Source organism: Oncorhynchus gorbuscha, linkage group LG15 (genome assembly GCF_021184085.1).
Source record: "Oncorhynchus gorbuscha isolate QuinsamMale2020 ecotype Even-year linkage group LG15, OgorEven_v1.0, whole genome shotgun sequence".
Taxonomy (NCBI): domain Eukaryota; kingdom Metazoa; phylum Chordata; class Actinopteri; order Salmoniformes; family Salmonidae; genus Oncorhynchus; species Oncorhynchus gorbuscha.
The window spans coordinates 40064259-40083096 of NC_060187.1; the positions used below are offsets into that span (position 1 = coordinate 40064259).

Consider the following 18838-nt stretch of genomic DNA (forward strand, 5'->3'; position numbering starts at 1 on the left):
TTGCATTACCTCCTCGGCGTGTCATGGAGGATGATTGACAGGGACCAAATTGATTACAGACGTAACGAAGTCTTATCTTAGACTTTTCCCTAAAAGAAAGTAACCCAAAGAGAGAGGAAGAACATGTCTATATGTATTATTTATACTTTATTATTGAAACAAAACCAAAAACAGAGGTCATCAACATATAAGAATATGGACGATTCACAGCTTATTGCAAAGATTATTATTTAAAGCCCATGCCTTATTGCCAGGAAAGCAAATAAGAATGCTAATATATTTTAAAAAAATATAATTCCAGAACGTGATGCAGGAGTCCAGGCAGCCCAGCCAGGGTACCTCCAATACAGAGAGCCAGAGAACAACTCATCAGACACTGAGCCCCAGCGCTCTGACCCCTTCCCCAAACCCTCCACCTGGACTGGCATCGTGGACCTGGACAAGGAGGGAATCAGCTCCATCGCTAGAGGCAACGAGTCCTCTGAGATCTCAGAGGAGCACGTGGTAATACACCTCCAGCCAGGGGAGGGTACCCAGCGCTGGGGAGAGGAGAACCAGGAGACCCAGGACCGATCCAAAACTGGAGCCCCTCAGGACGCCTCCTCCAGCCCTAAGACCAAGACCAGTACCTTGAGTCTGTCTGCCCTGGAGAGTCTGGAGACCCACGGAGGTTCTGCCCAGGAGGAGGTGGAGGGTGAGGGGGAAGTGGAGGGGCGTTTCGGGTCGTCCGACTCCACTCTTTCCTACCAGACCTCTCCAACGCTCCAGGCTCAGACTGCCAATAGCGTTCTCCACAGCTTCGTCAACAACCTGATGAAGCCCTTCAAGTATTGGACAGGCTCTGTGGAGACCGACACGGAGGCCCCTCCCCCAGCCACACCTGCCTCACTGCCCGAGGGGACATTAGCTGTGGCAGACCAGGAACCCCCAGGGTCGGCTAAGGTCAACCCCACTGAAGGGAGGCCCAATCTTGGCAGCACTGACAGCGGCGTCATGGAGCATCGGAGCGGAGGCTCCTCGCTCAAGACATCCACCGGTGGGCTCACCAGCTCAGAGGACGGTCTGACTGAGCAGGGGAAAGATGTGGTCCCATTTGGCCCTGTGATCCTGTACACACAACCAGGGAGGGATCCAAGCACATCCCTAACCAACCCTTCAGACTCCTCCTCTAATGGTAAGAGCCACCTGCAATCCATCCATCAGAGAGGCTGTGTGGCTTGTCTGAGTACACCCTGTCTCTTTATAATGTAGTTCATTACATTTTCTCTCTAAAAGTAATTTTCTTTTTTCGTTCCTATTTCCGAGGCATATTTCCGGCCTCAGTATTTTCTTCCAAATCAATGGCTTGTGTGAAATTGAAAATGCGCTGTTTACGAAGGCAGTACATTGAAAATATGGTTTCTATGGATTGCCAGCTATGGTGAGGTTTATTTCATACTGTTAGACACTGTCTCGGGACAATATTTATGGGAGAAGCATTCAGCCACTTTGTGGAGGACAATGGAAGTAGAATAGGAAAATTATTCCAAAATGATATTCTGCATTTCAGATTGCTGCTCCTAGACACCGTCTCTGTGTCACAGATGTTTGAATTTCCAGAATATCAAAACATTACTCCCATTTCCTTCTTTGTTTTTCCCAGGGAGAAATTACATTGAATTTATATGCACTTTGAGTGTATTTTAGTACTTGTTCAGAGCCATCCTTCACTAAGCCTGCTTCCAGCAGAGGTGACAAATGCAGTGTAAAGAGGAAAATTAGAGCAGAGAGCGAATCAGGCCAAAGCAATAGCTGATGTGAATAGATAAAAATAAGGTCTATCTGGAATCAGGTCGCCATGCTGAGCTTGTGTGTGTGTGTGTGTGTGTGTGTGTGTGTGTGTGTGTGTGTGTGTGTGTGTGTGTGTGTGTGTGTGTGTGTGTGTGTGTGTGTGTGTGTGTGTGTGTGTGTGTGTGTGTGTGTGTGTGTGTGTGTGTGTGTGTGTGTGTGTGTGTGTGTGTGTGCGCGCGTGTGTGTGTGTTTGTGTGCGCGAGCATCTGTCTCTCTGTACATGTCTACATCCGTGTGTAGGTGTACGTGTGTGTGTGTGTTCATGTCTACATCCGTGTGTAGGTGTACGTGTGTGTGTGTGTTCATGTCTACATCCGTGTGTAGGTGTACGTGTGTGTGTGTGTTCATGTCTACATCCGTGTGTAGGTGTACGTGTGTGTGTGTGTTCATGTCTACATCCGTGTGTAGGTGTACGTGTGTGTGTGTGTTCATGTCTACATCCGTGTGTAGGTGTACGTGTGTGTGTGTGTTCATGTCTACATCCGTGTGTAGGTGTACGTGTGTGTGTGTGTTCATGTCTACATCCGTGTGTAGGTGTACGTGTGTGTGTGTGTTCATGTCTACATCCGTGTGTAGGTGTACGTGTGTGTGTGTGTTCATGTCTACATCCGTGTGTAGGTGTACGTGTGTGTGTGTGTTCATGTCTACATCCGTGTGTAGGTGTACGTGTGTGTGTGTGTTCATGGTGTGTGTGTGTGTTCATGTCTACATCCGTGTGTAGGTGTACGTGTGTGTGTGTGTTCATGTCTACATCCGTGTGTAGGTGTACGTGTGTGTGTGTGTTCATGTCTACATCCGTGTGTAGGTGTACGTGTGTGTGTGTGTACATGTCTACATCCGTGTGTAGGTGTACGTGTGTGTGTGTGTTCATGTCTACTTCTGTCTGTTGGCTCAGTGACCAAAACCCCAGTTAATTCTCCATAGAGCTGAGCTAGGTGTGTGGGTCGTAAAGGTCACCATATTGGGATATTCCCCACTTGAGAGCCCTGCGACTTCAAACCACAATCAATAGCTGTGATTCCTCTGCTGTGCAAAGGCAACCAAGCAATGTTTAATCATACGGGCCACCACTTACACAACACAGTCACCAGGGCTAAGAATAGAGAGAACGAGCTTGTCACGCACAGAGGTGTTTAAGTTGGTTCAATAAAGGTAGGGCCCCTTCTATGGCCAGCTAACCCCAAAGGTGTTCATGTTTTATGCTGGATGAAAATATAGCTTTAGTCTGCATACATTATTCACAGCCTCTTTCCAATGAATGCAGGGCTGGCTGGGTGCTCATTGCCGCACTCTTTGCCATCTACGTCTCCCCCATTTAGGACGGCCCTGGGTGAACGTAGGCGGTCATTATCAGTGGCGTTGATGAGCGGAGGGAAACCGTGAAGGACAAATAGAAGAGAGGAGAAGAGGAGGCATCAGGAAGTGGCTTTTGAAGGAAGCTGTTTCAATTGATACATCCTCTTAAAGTGGCATCGCTCGCTTGATATTAACTACCTTATTGAGCACTGCGGGCTGTTACGTGCATCTCTGGAATCTTCATTATCGATACTGCCATTCTTATTATTCTGACTGGCGGGAAGCTAGGAGGTGAGGAGGAGAGGGGGTGGGGGCGGGAAGCTAGGAGGTGAGGAGGAGAGGGGGGTGGGGGGCGGGAAGCTAGGAGGTGAGGAGGAGAGGGGGTGGGGGGCGGGAAGCTAGGAGGTGAGGAGGAGAGGGGTGGGGGGCGGGAAGCTGGGGTGGAGAATCGTGAAGAAGCACGTCTCAAGTAAAGTGTCAGGAAAGACTTCGCATGTGAATCTTGACACTTGAACCTCAATCCCTAATTTCCCACATAGCTTTAGCAAAGCATCGTGGGAATAAATCATTTCGGTAAAACATCACATTCCAGACAGATGAGTGTGACACGCCACATAGTAACTTTTCCCTGTCATCTTTACTAGCCATATCTTACTGCATGTGTGCTGGCGCGTGTGTGTTAGCATATGTGGTAGTATTACGGATGTCACACTTCTTGCTTAGCAAGTACAGCTTCCTCCTGATTCGTCTCAAAAAGAGGATTGAACCCAGGACCTCTGCTTTGCTAGCACACGTGACCACCCTCCCAAAGCGTGTTACCAGTCACGCCATGTGAAAAGCTAACACAAGTGGGGACTCTTCAGGCTGAGGAGTAGATTTCACACATCCCCATGTGCTACACTAGCGTGTGTGTGTGTGTGTGTGTGTGTGTGTGTGTGTGTGTGTGTGTGTGTGTGTGTGTGTGTGTGTGTGTGTGTGTGTGTGTGTGTGTGTGTGTGTGTGTGTGTGTGTGTGTGTGTGTGTGTGTGTGTGTGTGTGTGTGTGTGTGTGTGTGTGTGTGTGTGTGTGTGTGTGAGTCTGCGTCCATGTGTGTGAGTCTGTGTGTGTTAATTAGATGCCGAATCTTACAACAATAGTGCTGAGACTGCATTAATATAATATGTCCCGGAGAAGGCTTCAACCCTTCTCCCATTATGCTTTGTGACCTGAGGGTTGGACTCTGCTTGTTTACCCCAGAAAGAGACGGATAAACAGCTGATATACAGCACCGCTGTCACTGAAAACCCACAATGGAGCACATAATTGACTTGCCTCGATTTAGCCGTTTGTAGGCAATTTATCACAGTACGATGATGTTGGTTTTGTGTTGACTTATTGTAAGCCTAAACTCACCGCAAACGACAGCAGTGAAATATGACATTCATAATACGGGGCCTAGCATGAAATTATCGTAACGCATTCTGTGTATAATATGCTCTTTTTTATTTAATATATAAGCCATTAGAATAGATCATCTGACTTGATTAATTAATTGAATCACTCATTATCTCATCAGTATGTGAAGGCAAAGTGGTTAAGTAGCTATTATTCCAATAATTAATTAGTTAATAACACAGTCTACATCTCGTATGTAAATGAATCCACACTCGTATAGTACATAGGCGAAGGCAACATGCAGACCTCTGAATAATTTAGTATTTTTTTCATATTTCATTTGTCGACATATTTGTGTATGTTTCTACCCACAGTAATTTGTTGTATTATGTAGTACAACCAGAGCCCCTGCTGTGGTGCTTTGCACCTCAGAGAGCACTCTCTGCTGTTCTGTGTTAAGCTAGACTTAGAAGCTGACTTTGAGGTACTCTATACTGTACAGTGCCTTCAGACAGTATTCATGCCCCTTCACTTATTCAACATTTTGTTGTGTTACGGTCTGAATTCAAAATGGATTAAATCTTCTTTTTTTTCTCTCACCCATCTACACACTATACCCCATAATGACCAAGTGAAGACATGTTTTTATAAATCTTTGCAAATTTATTGAAAATTAAATACAGAAATATCTCATTTACATAAGTATTCACACCCCCTTTGCTATGCTACGCCAAAATAGAGCTCAGGTGCATCCCGTTTCCTTTGATCATCCTTGAGATGTGCATGCCAGAGCAGAAACTATACCACGAAGTCCGAGGAACTGTCCCTAGATCTCCGAGATGGAATTGTAATGAGGCATATATCTAGGGAAGGGTATAAAACCATTTCTAGTGTGGAAAGTTTCCAAGAGCACAGTGGTCTCCATTGGGTAATGGATAGAATATAGAACTACCCAGACTCTGCCTAGAGCTGGCTCTGAACAAACTGAGCAACCATGCAAGAAGGACCTTGGTCAGGAGGTGACCAAGAACCCAATGACCACTCTGACAGAACAACAGGTTTCCTTGGCTGAGTCTCTATCGCACTTCACCAATCCAGGCTTTTCACGTGCCTTTTTTTGCCAGCTCCAGGCGTGCTGTCATGTGCCTTTTTCTCAGGATTAGCTACCACCAGACAGAAGCCACTCCTTTAGCAGGTATAGCCAGATGAGAGATGTCTCTGATAGCTTACTTTTATTCTGGAAAAACACAAATGTTAACAGCGCATAGATAACAATAACCTAGCAAATTACATAGGATGTCACTCAATTAATGAAGCCTAATATCAGATAAAGCCATTTTAGCATTTGAATACTGAAGGTGACGTGCAGATGTGCAAGATCAGGAACAGGCCGCCTACCTGGCGTTGGTAAGCGTGCGAAACTGGGCACACAGTTTGACTAGGCTGTTATTGCCTGGGGCTGCTTAATGACGTGCAGATCAGTGACTGTCAACACAGTTACATGCAGTTCAACACTGAAGGGGAGGACACATCAGTTGTCACAAAAGATGAGAGGTATTTTTGGAAGGTTAAAAGAATTGAATACGAGCAACAACAACAACAACATTTAACCGCCGATTCGTCACGTTTGAATCTATTTTGTGACTGATGCGTGCTACATTTGGATCGGTTTGGGATCCGGGGACCAATGCATATCTGTGAATCTTTACATCCCTACTGTCTAATACAGTAATACCCTGAAGAGATGCACTAGTGAAAAGCAAGCCACACAGTTTGTCTGAATAATTCATAGTGTAGATACAGTATGGTGTAGTATATTAACAAGAAGGAGCAAAGCGGTGTGCTTAATCTGAATAAGCAATGGTGTAGATCAGGGTTGGGGTCAATTCCATTTCAATTCCAGTCATTTCAGAAATTAAACCAAATTCCTATTCCATTTGAAATGTTTTCTCATTGAAAAGCATGGAAGATAATTGGAATTTCAGTGCATTTGCTGGATTGTCTGGAATTTAAATGGAGTTGAACCCAACCCTGGCGTATATATTGTAGTATAGGAAGTCAAATAAAGGATATTGTTTTTTTTACATGTTTTTACTGTTGTGTACAGGGATTGGTTGACTGTAGCTTGGTTTGGGGTCTAGGAGAGTTTCTATGGAATGGGAAAAGAGACAGAGTATGAAGTGTGAAATTGCCTTGGCCAGATTCTCTTCATTTGTGTGCTGGGCCTGATATGCAATGTGGGTCTGCTACTGCGCTTTGTGCTGGAAAACAAACAGCTTCACCATTATTTGTACTACGATGGAATAAATGCGAATAAATATTTTCACAGATTTAGCAAGAATTATAGTCAATTGTTGCCGTGAATGAGGGTTTGCCTCCAGCATACAAAGGAATAACCATCCTTCCTGGGGTTCTATACAACAACCAATCACCATTTAAATATCTGTATTTCTGTTTGCATAAGGAAAACCCTGTACACTATGTCACACATCTGGGTATAAAGATATAAGAATGGATAAATAATATAAAAAGGATAATACATAATGAAACTCGATTTTAATTATTTAAATATAATGACTGCTGCACTGGAGGCAGCGTGGCAGCCGTGTTTTATGATTGCTTATTTAATGCGCATTTAATTAAAATAATACAACCGATTTCCCTCCCACTCTAAGTTAATGAATGCGTGTTGTCCCCCTGCAGGATTCACAGAACTGGGGCCCGGTGGTAGTAGCAAGACTGTGGAGGCTTTGAATGTATCAGGAGGCCCCCACCATGGCACCAGGTATGAGCTGGCTTCATCCCCAGGGGCCCCGGCACAAGCCACAGGCAGCCAGCTGAGATGGGCCCTCAAGGCCATGAAGGGTTCTAAGCTTGTGCCGGAGGGACACATGGCGTACGTGGGGAAGGATTCCACCTGGGAGCCAATGGAGGCCAAAGCAGGGCCCCTCGAGGTCATGACCCTGCCAACCAACCCAGAGAACTACTCTGGCGAGGGGAGGGACCAGGATGAGGACCACAGCATCCCACATGACGTCCTAGAAAGAGAGGAGGGGGATAAAGAGACAGAGACAGAGGGAAGCGGGAGAGGAGTGAACGACTTACCAAGAGGCTTTGGATCTAACGGTAACAGCAATCCAGCCAGCGGTGCCAGCAGCAGCACAAAGCCTCCTGTGTCTGGACTGAAACCCACCCAGACCCAAACCCAGAGCCAGACAGTAGCAGAGCACACCACTATCTCCCAGTGGCAGCTGGTGGACCAGCCCACCACCTCACCTGCAGCTGCTGCTTCTGCTGCAGGCTCCAGCCAGGGCCCAGGGGGAACCGTTGAGGAGGCCAGGGGAGAGATTGTCTATGTCCGACGCCCCACTGAGAAACTGCTTCCAGCCACCTCCAGTAAGAAAGGTGGCTTCTCCCCTGTGATCAGGAAGCAGAACCTGAACACAACCAGAGTGACTGAGAGACAACGCAGCCTAGATGAGGCCACCACACCTGGGGTTACCTCCAGACCTGCAGCCCCTATGGAGCCCCTGACCACCATCATAACCTCCACTGCAGACACCCAGAGAACAGATTCCACCAGGGAGCCCCCTATCTCCATCATATGGGTTCCGGTGGAGAGGGAGAAGACATTCAGTACCACACCTCTGACCAGAGATGGGCCACAAACGGCCACAGCTTCCACTCAGTTGACCACGCCACTGTCCATTCTGAAGAGCAGCGATCGTGAGGCCGAGTCCAGGTTGGCCGTTTCAGAGTCGTTCGTGGTGGGAAAAGGGTGGAAGCCTTTGGGAGGGAGGAACCCCAAATCTAAGGAGGACAAAACCCTTGTGACCACAGAGAAGACAGAGAAGAACCCCTTTGGTGTCATTGTGCCCACCTGGGGCTATGACCTCAACCCTTCAGGTAGGTTCTCTATTGTCTATATTACCATCAACATTATCAGCTTTTATGTAATCATGCTGTATAATTATAAAATCTATTCCTCATCATAATATGTTGCTAATCCGTAGGAGGGGATCTGACGCCCCACGATCGATTTCATGATGTTGCCGATGCTCTCTCTCTCTCTCTCTCTCTCTCTCTCTCTCTCTCTCTCTCTCTCTCTCTCTCTCTCTCTCTCTCTCTCTCTCTCTCTCTCTCTCTCTCTCTCTCTCTCTCTCTCTCACTGTCTCTGTCTGTCTCTTTGTCTCTGTCTGTCTCTGTGTCTCTGGCTCTCTATGTATGTATGTATGTATGTATGTTGGGCATCAGAGAGTGCTGCTGTAAACAAAGAGGGGCTGTGAACTGGTTGAATGGAAACAGCCTTAGTGTAGTAATTAGAGGGTCAGGGTTAGTGCAATTAGGCATGCTGTGAGAGGCTGAGCTCTTAGGCCCCGGCAAATCAATGTTGACGGAAGCTAGAAGATGTGAGCTGTAATTGACTCTTCCCCATCCCGTCTCTCGCCGATTGAGGCCCTTGTCTATGTTCAGAAGGATACAGCATGTATAGACTTGTGAACATTGAGTCACCCTGATGGGAATGGGGTTTAATTTTTTACTCTGCAATGAAGGCAGGAAGGGAATCCTTGGTTGAAGAGTTTTATTTTCTCTTGGCCTCGTTTAAAATCCACACAGTAGGGCTGACTTCCTGCTTAGAAAGTTCTAGTGAAATATTTAAATACCTATTTCGGTGCAAAGTTCATGTCCGTGAAAGGAACACTGATGTCCTATGTAGAATAAATGACTATGAATGAATAATGCAGCATAGCACATCTGGTAGCTGCATATCTTGGAAGGCATGCCTCAAATGTCCATTATCACTGTACGACTTTGTTTCCTACATCCAACCACATCCAGCTGGATTGAGTGAGTGAGCAGGTAAATAAAAGGGTAGATCAGGGTGAGGGGAGAGAGAGGGATGAGAGGAGGAGGAGGAGGAGGAGGAGGAGGAGGAGTGTTTGTCCTTTCTTACTTCTGCAGGTGGAAGTTCATAAGCCCCTTTAATCAATGATCAGCAACTGCAGTAACACTGTCCCCGAGCCCCACAACACAGCCCAGTTCTGTCCTGGAAAAATAGCCTTGCCCTCTCTCTCTTTCTATCGCTACCTCTCTCTCTCAATTTCAATTTAAGGACTTTATTGGCATGGGAAACATATGTTTATAAGGCCAAAGCAAGTGAAATAGATAATAAACAAAGAGAAAATGTACAGTAAACACTCTCTCTCTCTCTCGCTCTCGCTCTCGCTCTGTCCTTTTTGTTGTCTCTCTCTGCCTTCTTCTCTCGCCACTCCTTTTTGTGGTCTCTCACCCACCCCCTTCACTCTCTCTCTCTCTTTCTCTCTCTAGCTATCTCATCATGATATCAGTATAGGGTATTGTTGTAATGTGCTGGTCTCAGCCCCCTCTCCCTTAACAGAGGGTTGTCTTTAATGGAAGCTTCTCTAATGTAAAACATGTAACGTGTGGTATTCCGTAAGGGAGCTGTCTTGGCCCTACTGTATTCTATTTTTACGATGTCAACCTGATCATGTCTGGTGTGTCCTGATCGTGTCTGGTATCGGGGGACAAAATCGACATGCACGCGACGGTGCACGCGCTCAAGTGGTCAAGTCAGCATGTAAGGGGTTAATTACTCTTCCTCATTTGCACAATGTACAATCTAAAGCAAATTTACTCAGTGACATTATGACAGAGTGTCTGGAAATGGAGGGGGAACTACATTGTTGTATATTCAAGTATACTGCAAACGGGTTGTAAAAGCCCTCTGACGTATATCCACCTCCTTGTTTACGATCTGCTTCGTACTTCACAAGGTAACCCTGCAGGAAATTTACACAGAGACTCCCAACTTGGCATTCGTGTGCAGAGAGTTATAGAGCAGAAGGAGAAGGAGGTTTACGGTGTGCAGCCTGTCTTTCGGACCCTTAAATTACCAAACACCAATCTGAGACTCTGTCTGAGAGGTGGCAAACAGGAAATAGGAATTATGGCCTCCTTGGCTAAAGCTTTGCCAAGGCTCTTAGATGGATTAGACCCACCGCACATTAATAACCAAGAAGCCCTGAACTGGAGTGTTAAATTTGGTTTGGAGAAAACAGCTTGGCATACTGTATGGCCCCTGTTTGCGGATAGTGTCGATATGGATGCTCAGTTTGTCTCCAGCCTTCGTACGAGACCTTGATACTGTGGTGTCTGTCTGGCTCTGTGAAAGGCTGTGCTGTACCCATAGACATAAGAATATTGATTTTCTTTGTCCTGTTTCTGTCAGTGTGCCTCTTCCAGTTCCTTCAGGTGTATCTACACTGCATGACTTCTCGTTGAACATTTCATACCAACATCATGGGCATTAATATGGAGTTGGGCCGCTCTAACAGCCTCCACTCTTCTGGGAAGGCTTTCCACTAGATGTTGGAACATTACTGCTCTAACAGCCTCCACTGTTCTGGGAAGGCTTTCCACTAGATGTTGGAACATTACTGTCTCAACAGCCTCCACTCTTCTGGGAACGCTTTCCACTAGATGTTGGACCATTACTGCTATAACAGCCTCCACTCTTCTGGGAAGGCTTTCTACTAGATGTTGGACCATTACTGCTATAACAGCCTCCACTCTTCTGGGAAGGCTTTCCACTAGATGTTGGAACATTACTGCCACAACAGCCTCCACTCTTCTGGGAAGGCTGTCCACTAGATGTTGGAACATTACCGCTCTAACAGCCTCCACTCTTCTGGGAAGGCTTTCCACTAGATGTTGGACCATTACTGCTATAACAGCCTCCACTCTTCTGGGAAGGCTTTCCACTAGATGTTGGAACATTACTGCTCTAACAGCCTCCACTCTTCTGGGAAGGGTGTCCACTAGATGTTGGAACATTACTGCTCTAACAGCCTCCACTCTTCTGGGAAGGCTTTCCACTAGATGTTGGAACTTACTGCTCTAACAGCCTCCACTCTTCTGGGAAGGCTTTCCACTAGATGTTGGAACATTACTGCTCTAACAGCTTCCACTCTTCTGGGAAGGCTGTCCACTAGATGTTGGAATATTGCTGCAGGGACTTTCTTCCATTAGGCCACAAAAACATGAGTGAGATCGGGCACTGATGTTGGGCGATTAGGTCTGGTTTGCAGTCAGTGTTTCAATTCATCCCAAAGGTGTTCGATGGGGTTGAGGTCAGGGCTCTATGCAGGCCAGTCAAGTTCTTGCACATAGATCTCGACAAACCATTTCTGTATGGAACTAGCTTTGTGTATGGGGGCATTGTCAAGCTGAAACACTGATTTCTGTTTAGCAGTCGGATGGCCTTGAGATAGAAGCTGTTTTGCCACAAAGAAAGTACAGAATCATCTAGAATGTCATTGTATACTGTAGCATTGACTTCCCTTCACTGGAACTAAGGCACCTAGCCCGAACCATTAAAAGCAGCCCCAGACCATTAGTTCTCCTCCACCAAACTTTAAAGTTGGCACTATATGGGGCTGATGGGGTTTAGCCCTGACCTAGACCCCATCCCGGATGTATCACAACCGGTCGTGATCGGGAGTCCCAGAGGGCGGCGCACAATTGGCCCAGTGTCAGGGGAGGGTTTGCCCGGGGTATGCTGTCATTGTAAATAAGAATTTGTCTTTAAGTGACTTGCCTAGTTAAATAAAGGTTAAATCAAAAATACAACTTTGCATTTGGGCAGGTAGCGTTCTCCTGGCAGCCGCCAAACCCAGATTCGTCTGTCGGACTGCCAGATGGTGAAAGGTGATACATCGCTCCAGAGGATGCGTTTCCACTGCTCCAGAGTCCAATGGCAGTGAGCTTTACACCACTCCAGCCGGTGCTTAGCAATGTGCATGGTGATCTTAGGCTTGTGTGTGGCTGCTCGGCCATGGAAACCCATTTCATGAAGCTCCCGATGAACAGTTCTTGTGTTGACGTTGCTGACGTTGCTACCAGCGGCAGTCTGGAACTCGGTAGTGAGCCTTGCAAGGGGTATATATGTATATATATATATATATATATATATATATATATATATATATATATGTGGACACCCCTTGCAATGCTCACTACCGAGTTCCAGACTGCCGCTGGTAGCAACATCAGCACAAGAACTATATATATAGTGTATTTTATTACTCCTCTGGTAATTGTTACGTCTCCCTTCGTAATAATGTTTAGAGAGCCTCCTTGGCCCTTGGTGTTGAGGCGCGCCACAATCAATGGCCCACACTGGCCCCCAAGGCCCTTAGCTAACCTCAGCAAGAATCCCTATACTCATCACCAATATCAACACAGCTTCGCCACAAATCCTCTACCATTCCCTCGTTCCCTCGTTTCTCATCGCCATCTTTCCCTCCAGTCCTCTTTTCCACGCCTTTTAATACGTCCATTTTCCATATCAGACGTTCATGCTGGATATAATCCCATTCGCCGGGTGCTTATTTAATGAATGGGGATTTGCTAAAGCGGCACCTTGGGGAAACTGTACTCCATGGTGGAGGAGAAGATAAAGAGGGTTACGCTAACTGTGCAAAGCATTCGCTTTCTGTGTTCCGGTAACAAGGCGAAACAAAGGAAGGAAGCAAAGTATTGAGAATGAGCAGACTAGTGAGTATCTCTTGGGGTTATGTAGACACTACCGCCTCACTAATAAACAACTGCTCTTCCCAGTTCAGGATCCCACTGGTTTTCCTTATGTGGCTTTATATAGATTAGTCCCATAGATAATCCTGTCTTATTTTAGGACATCCTATTGAAGGAATAGTATCCCAAGCAGATTTTGAATGAATGTTTTATCTGTCTTCTTCAAGCGTATTGTAGGAAGGCTTCCTCTCCACTGTGTAAGCACTGAAGCTCCCTCCATAGTGGTGATGTATCTGTACTGTTTCTCTGAGAGAGATGGTCCCTTGGTGGACCAACTTCACGTGCTACTCACAGAAAGGTCATACAACATTATGATGCAAAGGACTGCGAGGGCAACACCATGTGGTAACACTTCTCGTGTGAGTACCCTCTTTGCATTGTAGGCACATTCATAACACTTTACATCACAGGTGTCAAACTCATTCCACGGAGGGCCGAGGATTGAGCGGGTTTTCGCTCCTCCCTTGTACTTGATTGATGACTTAAGGTCACTGAGTAGTAAGGAACTCCCCACACCTGGTTGTCTAGGGCTTAATTCAAAAGCAAAAGCAAAACCCTGCAGAGACTCGGCCCTACTACATGGAATGAGTTTGACACCCCTGCTTTAGATGAAATGCTTGATACATAATAATCACACACAGATGTTATTATTCATAATAAAAACCACTACGAAGAGGGCATTCATAAGAAGTGTCACCAATATTGCTTTTGTGAGATTAGGTGTTTTTTTATTCCTTTTTGAAACATAAACTCTCAGTGAAACCGGCTTAAAGGGCTGTGACAGTATCACAGTTTTTGTCAGGAAAAAACACACACTATTTTCCTTAACTTCAACAATAGACCATTGGCAGAATCTGTAACAACTATATTTTGCTGGATGTACAGCCAAGTTCCAATTATAAATAGTGAATGACTGAATCCCTGTGCTGGAGAGGGGAAATAGTATAATAATCTTCTACAAATATAATGGAGCTTTTCCTTGGAGCCCCCTGAAAGCACATTGTGAGACATTGTGAAACATTCTGTACAGTACTGTAGTTCAACTGAGAGAACAAGAATAGTGAACGGCTGCTTCCCAGATCCTCGTTTCCCTGCTGTATATCGTGCATCAAAGCTGGGACCGGGAGATTGAGAAACAGCTTCTATCTCAAGGCCATCAGACTGCTAAACAGCCATCTCTAACTCAGAGAGGCTGCTGCCTACATTGAGACCCAATCACTGGACACTTTAATAAATGGATCACTAGTCACTTTAAACAATGCCACTCTAAATAATGGCACTTTAATAATGTTTACATATCTTACATTACTCATATCACATGAATATACTGTTTTTATACCATCTACTGCACCTTGCCTATGCTGCTCGGCCGTCGCTCATCCATATACTATATGTACATATTCTCATTCACCCCTTTAAATTTGTGTGTATTAGGTAGTTGTTGGGAAATGTTAGATTACTTGTTAGATATTACTGTACTGTTGGAACTAGAAGCAGAAGCATTTCGCTCCACTTGCATTTAACATCTGTTAACCATGTAAACAATAAAATGTAATTTATATGGTGTTTGATCCTTCAAGGTTGTGTTCAATGTTTGCTTTGTACTCTACTATTGCATTCAGAAGAGTTACATAATCATTAGTGTGCTCAGACTGGGAATATCATAGTGGGCGGTATTCTGTGTCTGTGTCTTCTTCAGGGTCATTAAGTCTTCACCTGGCATGACTTCCTTAGCCTAGCATGGCTACCAGGCACTTCTTCCCTTGCCTAGCATGGCTACCTGACGCTACTTCCTTAGCCTAGCATGGCTACCAGGCACTTCTTCCCTTGCCTAGCATGGCTACCTGACGCTACTTCCTTAGCCTAGTATGGCCATCTGGCATTACTTCCCTCGCCTAGCAAGGCTGTGAGTGTTTGAAATTAGTGGTCAGTATTTCCACAGAAGATAATTAATATTAGTCGTCCCTGTGGGCTTGTTACATTTATGTAAACAAACTGTCTGTATGAAAGATAAAACAGCACAGTACAAACCACAGCCGAAATCTAATGTCCTCAGTGGTTGAACATTTGGGCTGTCCACTTTATACTGGTCATTCTGTTTTAGATGGGCGTAAACGACAGTAGCGAAGAACCTCTATCGAGCCAAATGTCATCCTCTTAAAAAGTGCCATTGATTTGATGTGTTTCGTTCAAAACCGTATCAGTCATTGTATTGTTTTGTGCAGTCTTATAAACCTGCAAATCACATCACCTCTCTGTCCCAGCAAGTATAAAATGACGCTGGAGGTCTGCAGTCAGAGGGCTGTCAGTCAGTAGAATATAATACCCTCCCTCAATAGAGGCTTTGTCCTTGTCTGCAGAATGGGATCCCTCTAAACTGCAGCTCTGACCTGGATGGAGCCGGAGCCAGAGGAAGCTAGGCCAAAGTATTCAGTCCTATCTGATTATGCATGGGGACTCAGGTTCCACCACTGATGTGTCATTTCACCGCAGCTCCTGTCCCCCAGGAGAACAAAGACCTAGACAGACAACCTGTTTCCCTATCCAGTCTCCTGTCGCTTCACAACGCTTCTTATTTCTCTTTCTCTCTGACAGAGTGCGATCACATAGTGCTTAGAACCTTGCATTCATGCCAAGATAACGATAGAACCACCACTGTCTTATGCATACAGTATACCTTACAACATTTAAAGGAGGCCGTCCACTTTCCAATCATGATACGGTACATTAGTTTTACGTTTTGCACCCAGATTTACCTAGAGATGTGCTGAAATCAAGGTTTACTGGGAAGACAATGAATTAATAGACAATTTTTTTCAGTTGCGGGGCAAGAAATGGAACCCAGCTGGTTTTATGAGTTGGGAGATGCATCCTCTACTTCAGAAGATGTTCCAGTTAGTTTGGAGGCAGTGAGCTCATTGCAGTCACATCGCATCATGCTATTACCAGCTCGGGGAGAGAGCAATCTGGCTGTGGAGGGCATGATGGAGCTTGGCGTGCCAGGCGGTACCCAGAGAGTTCACCCACAGAACGGGGTGTTAAAAGGGGGAAGAGGCGGGAGATATTAAGGGGCTGGTTCAGTTTGCTATACTTTGCTATTAGCAGCCTTCTGTAGCCTCCAGCATGGCAGTGCTCCTATTAGAGAAGCTGTCAGCAGCAGCTCTCCAGACATGAATTGTGGAAGAGAAACAGAACAGCCGGCAACGTCTGCCATCAGAGATCCAGCTCTAGAGAGGCCATAACCACAGCTGTACTCTCCTCCTACATAACTGATGGTTTTGTATGAACCGTCATGGCTGGGTAGGCTACTTTCTAAATGTAATCTGTTACAGTTACTAGTTGCCCAAAATTGTAATCAGTAATGTAACTTTTGGATTACTTTCCCTTCAGAAGAATCACACAAAAAAGGATCCGCCAAACATGTTTGGTGTGTCATCACGGGAGTCTCTGACTTTGTGGTCAGACTCGCTCAGGTGGAACAAACTTAAACTTGCACCATTTTTCAATGCTGAATTGACTATCATCGAGAAAACAGAAAGGTGTCATAATGAATTTAAGTAATCATCTAGTTTTTCAAAAGTGTCTATAACCTTATTACCATACTTTTTTGTTGGTAACGTAACCGATTCAGTTATTTTTTTGTAATTAGATGACATGTAATCAGTTACTTCCCAACCCTGTGAAATGTGCAAAGGACTGTATGCTCCTCGAGATGTCGGGTGTATGTGGTACGGTATGCACTAAAAGGGTACACTGTCTGCTATGATTTCCAACGGCTCTCCTACCTAGTCCTCTCTCTGAAAGAAGCTGGAGATGGGGGTGAAAACAAACCATGAAAACAAAGCTAGTAGAATGTGTCTGTGATGATAATGGATGGATGGACTATTTCCTCAGGAGTGTGACAGCTCAGATAATGCAATTTATTTAGGCTCACTGCAAAGTGCTCTTGTTGTAACAATATCCCAATTTGGCCGTCACTGTTGTTTCTCTGCCTGTTTAATTGGTCTCTATTGAGTAGCCAGTCGACATGTTGCTTGCTGCTTCTCTCCCTGCTAATTTAGTGTGATGCTAGGAGGTGATCTCGGGTGGTGAAGGTTTTCTGGGTTTAACTCTCCCGAGCTTTCCCAGTGGAGCTAATTGTAAGTGTCATGCATTTCTGATTAAGCTATGTGTGTTTGTGTGTGTGTGTGTGTGTGTGCAAGATGTTGACGCAAATGGAAAGGTTTTACTTTGGGATGATAGGGCTCTGTGCAAAAATAGATTTAAGAAGGTCCTGTGAGAGGGAAATGAATCCTTGTGGCACAGAATTTCCTACATTTTTAATATAATTTGCTGTAGCACTCTGAAAGCATGGCTAAGAGGGGAAAGATAAACTCTTAACATTTCAACTTTTCTGTTTTCCATACTTGCATGTCCCTCCAAAATCATGCACACCATCAAGCACAAGCGCACACACAGCACCAATGTATGACATGACCAGACCAAAATAGATCTCCTGGTTCGTTCGTCCATCCATTGTAGAATGTCATAGACTATTGGATTTGATCAAGCTGGTCACACCTGCTCTCTCCAAACCTTTGTGTTGCATATTATGGCTTACAGAGGACATCATCACTCTCTGGATCTAAAGCAAGGGAGGGAGCCGTATCCGGCCGGCTTGGCACTTCAATCCGGCCCACAAGACATATATAAAAATACATAAATAATATCTTCTTCTTTTTTACCCCTTATTTCCGCCCAATTTTGTGGTATCCGATTGGTAGTTACAGTCCTGTCTCATCACTGCAACTCCCGTATGGACTTGGGAGAGGCGAAGGTCGAGAGCCATGCGTCCTCCAAAATACGACCCAGCCAAGCCGCATTTCTTCTTGACACAATGCCTGCTTAACCCGGAAGCCAGCCGCACCAACGTGTCGGAGGAAACACCATGCACCTGGTGACCGTGCCAGCGTGCATGCACCCGGCCCGCCAAAGGAGTTGCTAGAGCGTGATGGGACAAGGAAATCTCAGCCTGCCAAACGCGGACAATCCTGGGCCAATTGTGCACCGCCTCATGGGTCTTCCAGCTGTGACAGCCTGGGATCGAAACCAGGTCTGTAGTGACGCCTCAAGCACTGGGATGCAGTGCTTTAGACTGCTGCACCACTCGGGAGGCCCCCACAAATAGATTTTAACAAACAATTGGTCCCCCAAAAAATGCCTCCCTCCGTTGAATTTCAAAATCCCGATGTGGCCCTCGAACCAAAAAGTTTGCCCACCCCTGATCTAAAGCAATGTCACTTATCCTATAACAAAGTATAGCCGGTTTGTCGCTTAGTCAAAGACTGACATACCTCAACATTTTTTTCAATCAATGACATTAATTGATCAATTAATTATTAAGGAGACACCAAAACCGGCAAGACGGGAGCTGTCCGCCACTGGTATTGATTGTGGTAGACCTATCCCATAAACCGTCTCAAATAGCAGAAATACATTTGATGGTCTGTTGGACTGGCAGCTGGGTCGAAGAGAAAGGAGGGTCTCATTCCACAGAGATCAAACAGACCATAGCTCTCTGGTGATTACTGTCCAACCCAACCAAAGAGGTCAGCCTCTCTATAGACTCTGGGCTGAACACACTGACCGCCATGTTACAGCTAGCCACCACAGGGCACAATGCAACAGGGCCAAGCTTAACCAACCAATGAAGCAGTGATAGACCAGTCTCCTAACTTTCTCTCTC

The 18838-nt window shown here is 45.6% G+C and overlaps 1 protein-coding gene across 2 annotated transcripts in view; it reads left to right on the plus strand.

Annotated features, from left to right (window-relative positions):
- The window catches only part of LOC123997059 (neurocan core protein-like), a 200204-nt gene that overhangs the window by 62552 nt on the left and 118814 nt on the right, over positions 1-18838 (plus strand). For both annotated transcript variants that reach the window (XM_046301031.1, XM_046301033.1), the window contains exons 8-9: positions 302-1174; positions 7204-8406. In XM_046301031.1, the coding sequence (XP_046156987.1) occupies positions 302-1174; positions 7204-8406 (2076 nt within the window). The remainder of the gene's footprint in view (positions 1-301; positions 1175-7203; positions 8407-18838) is intronic.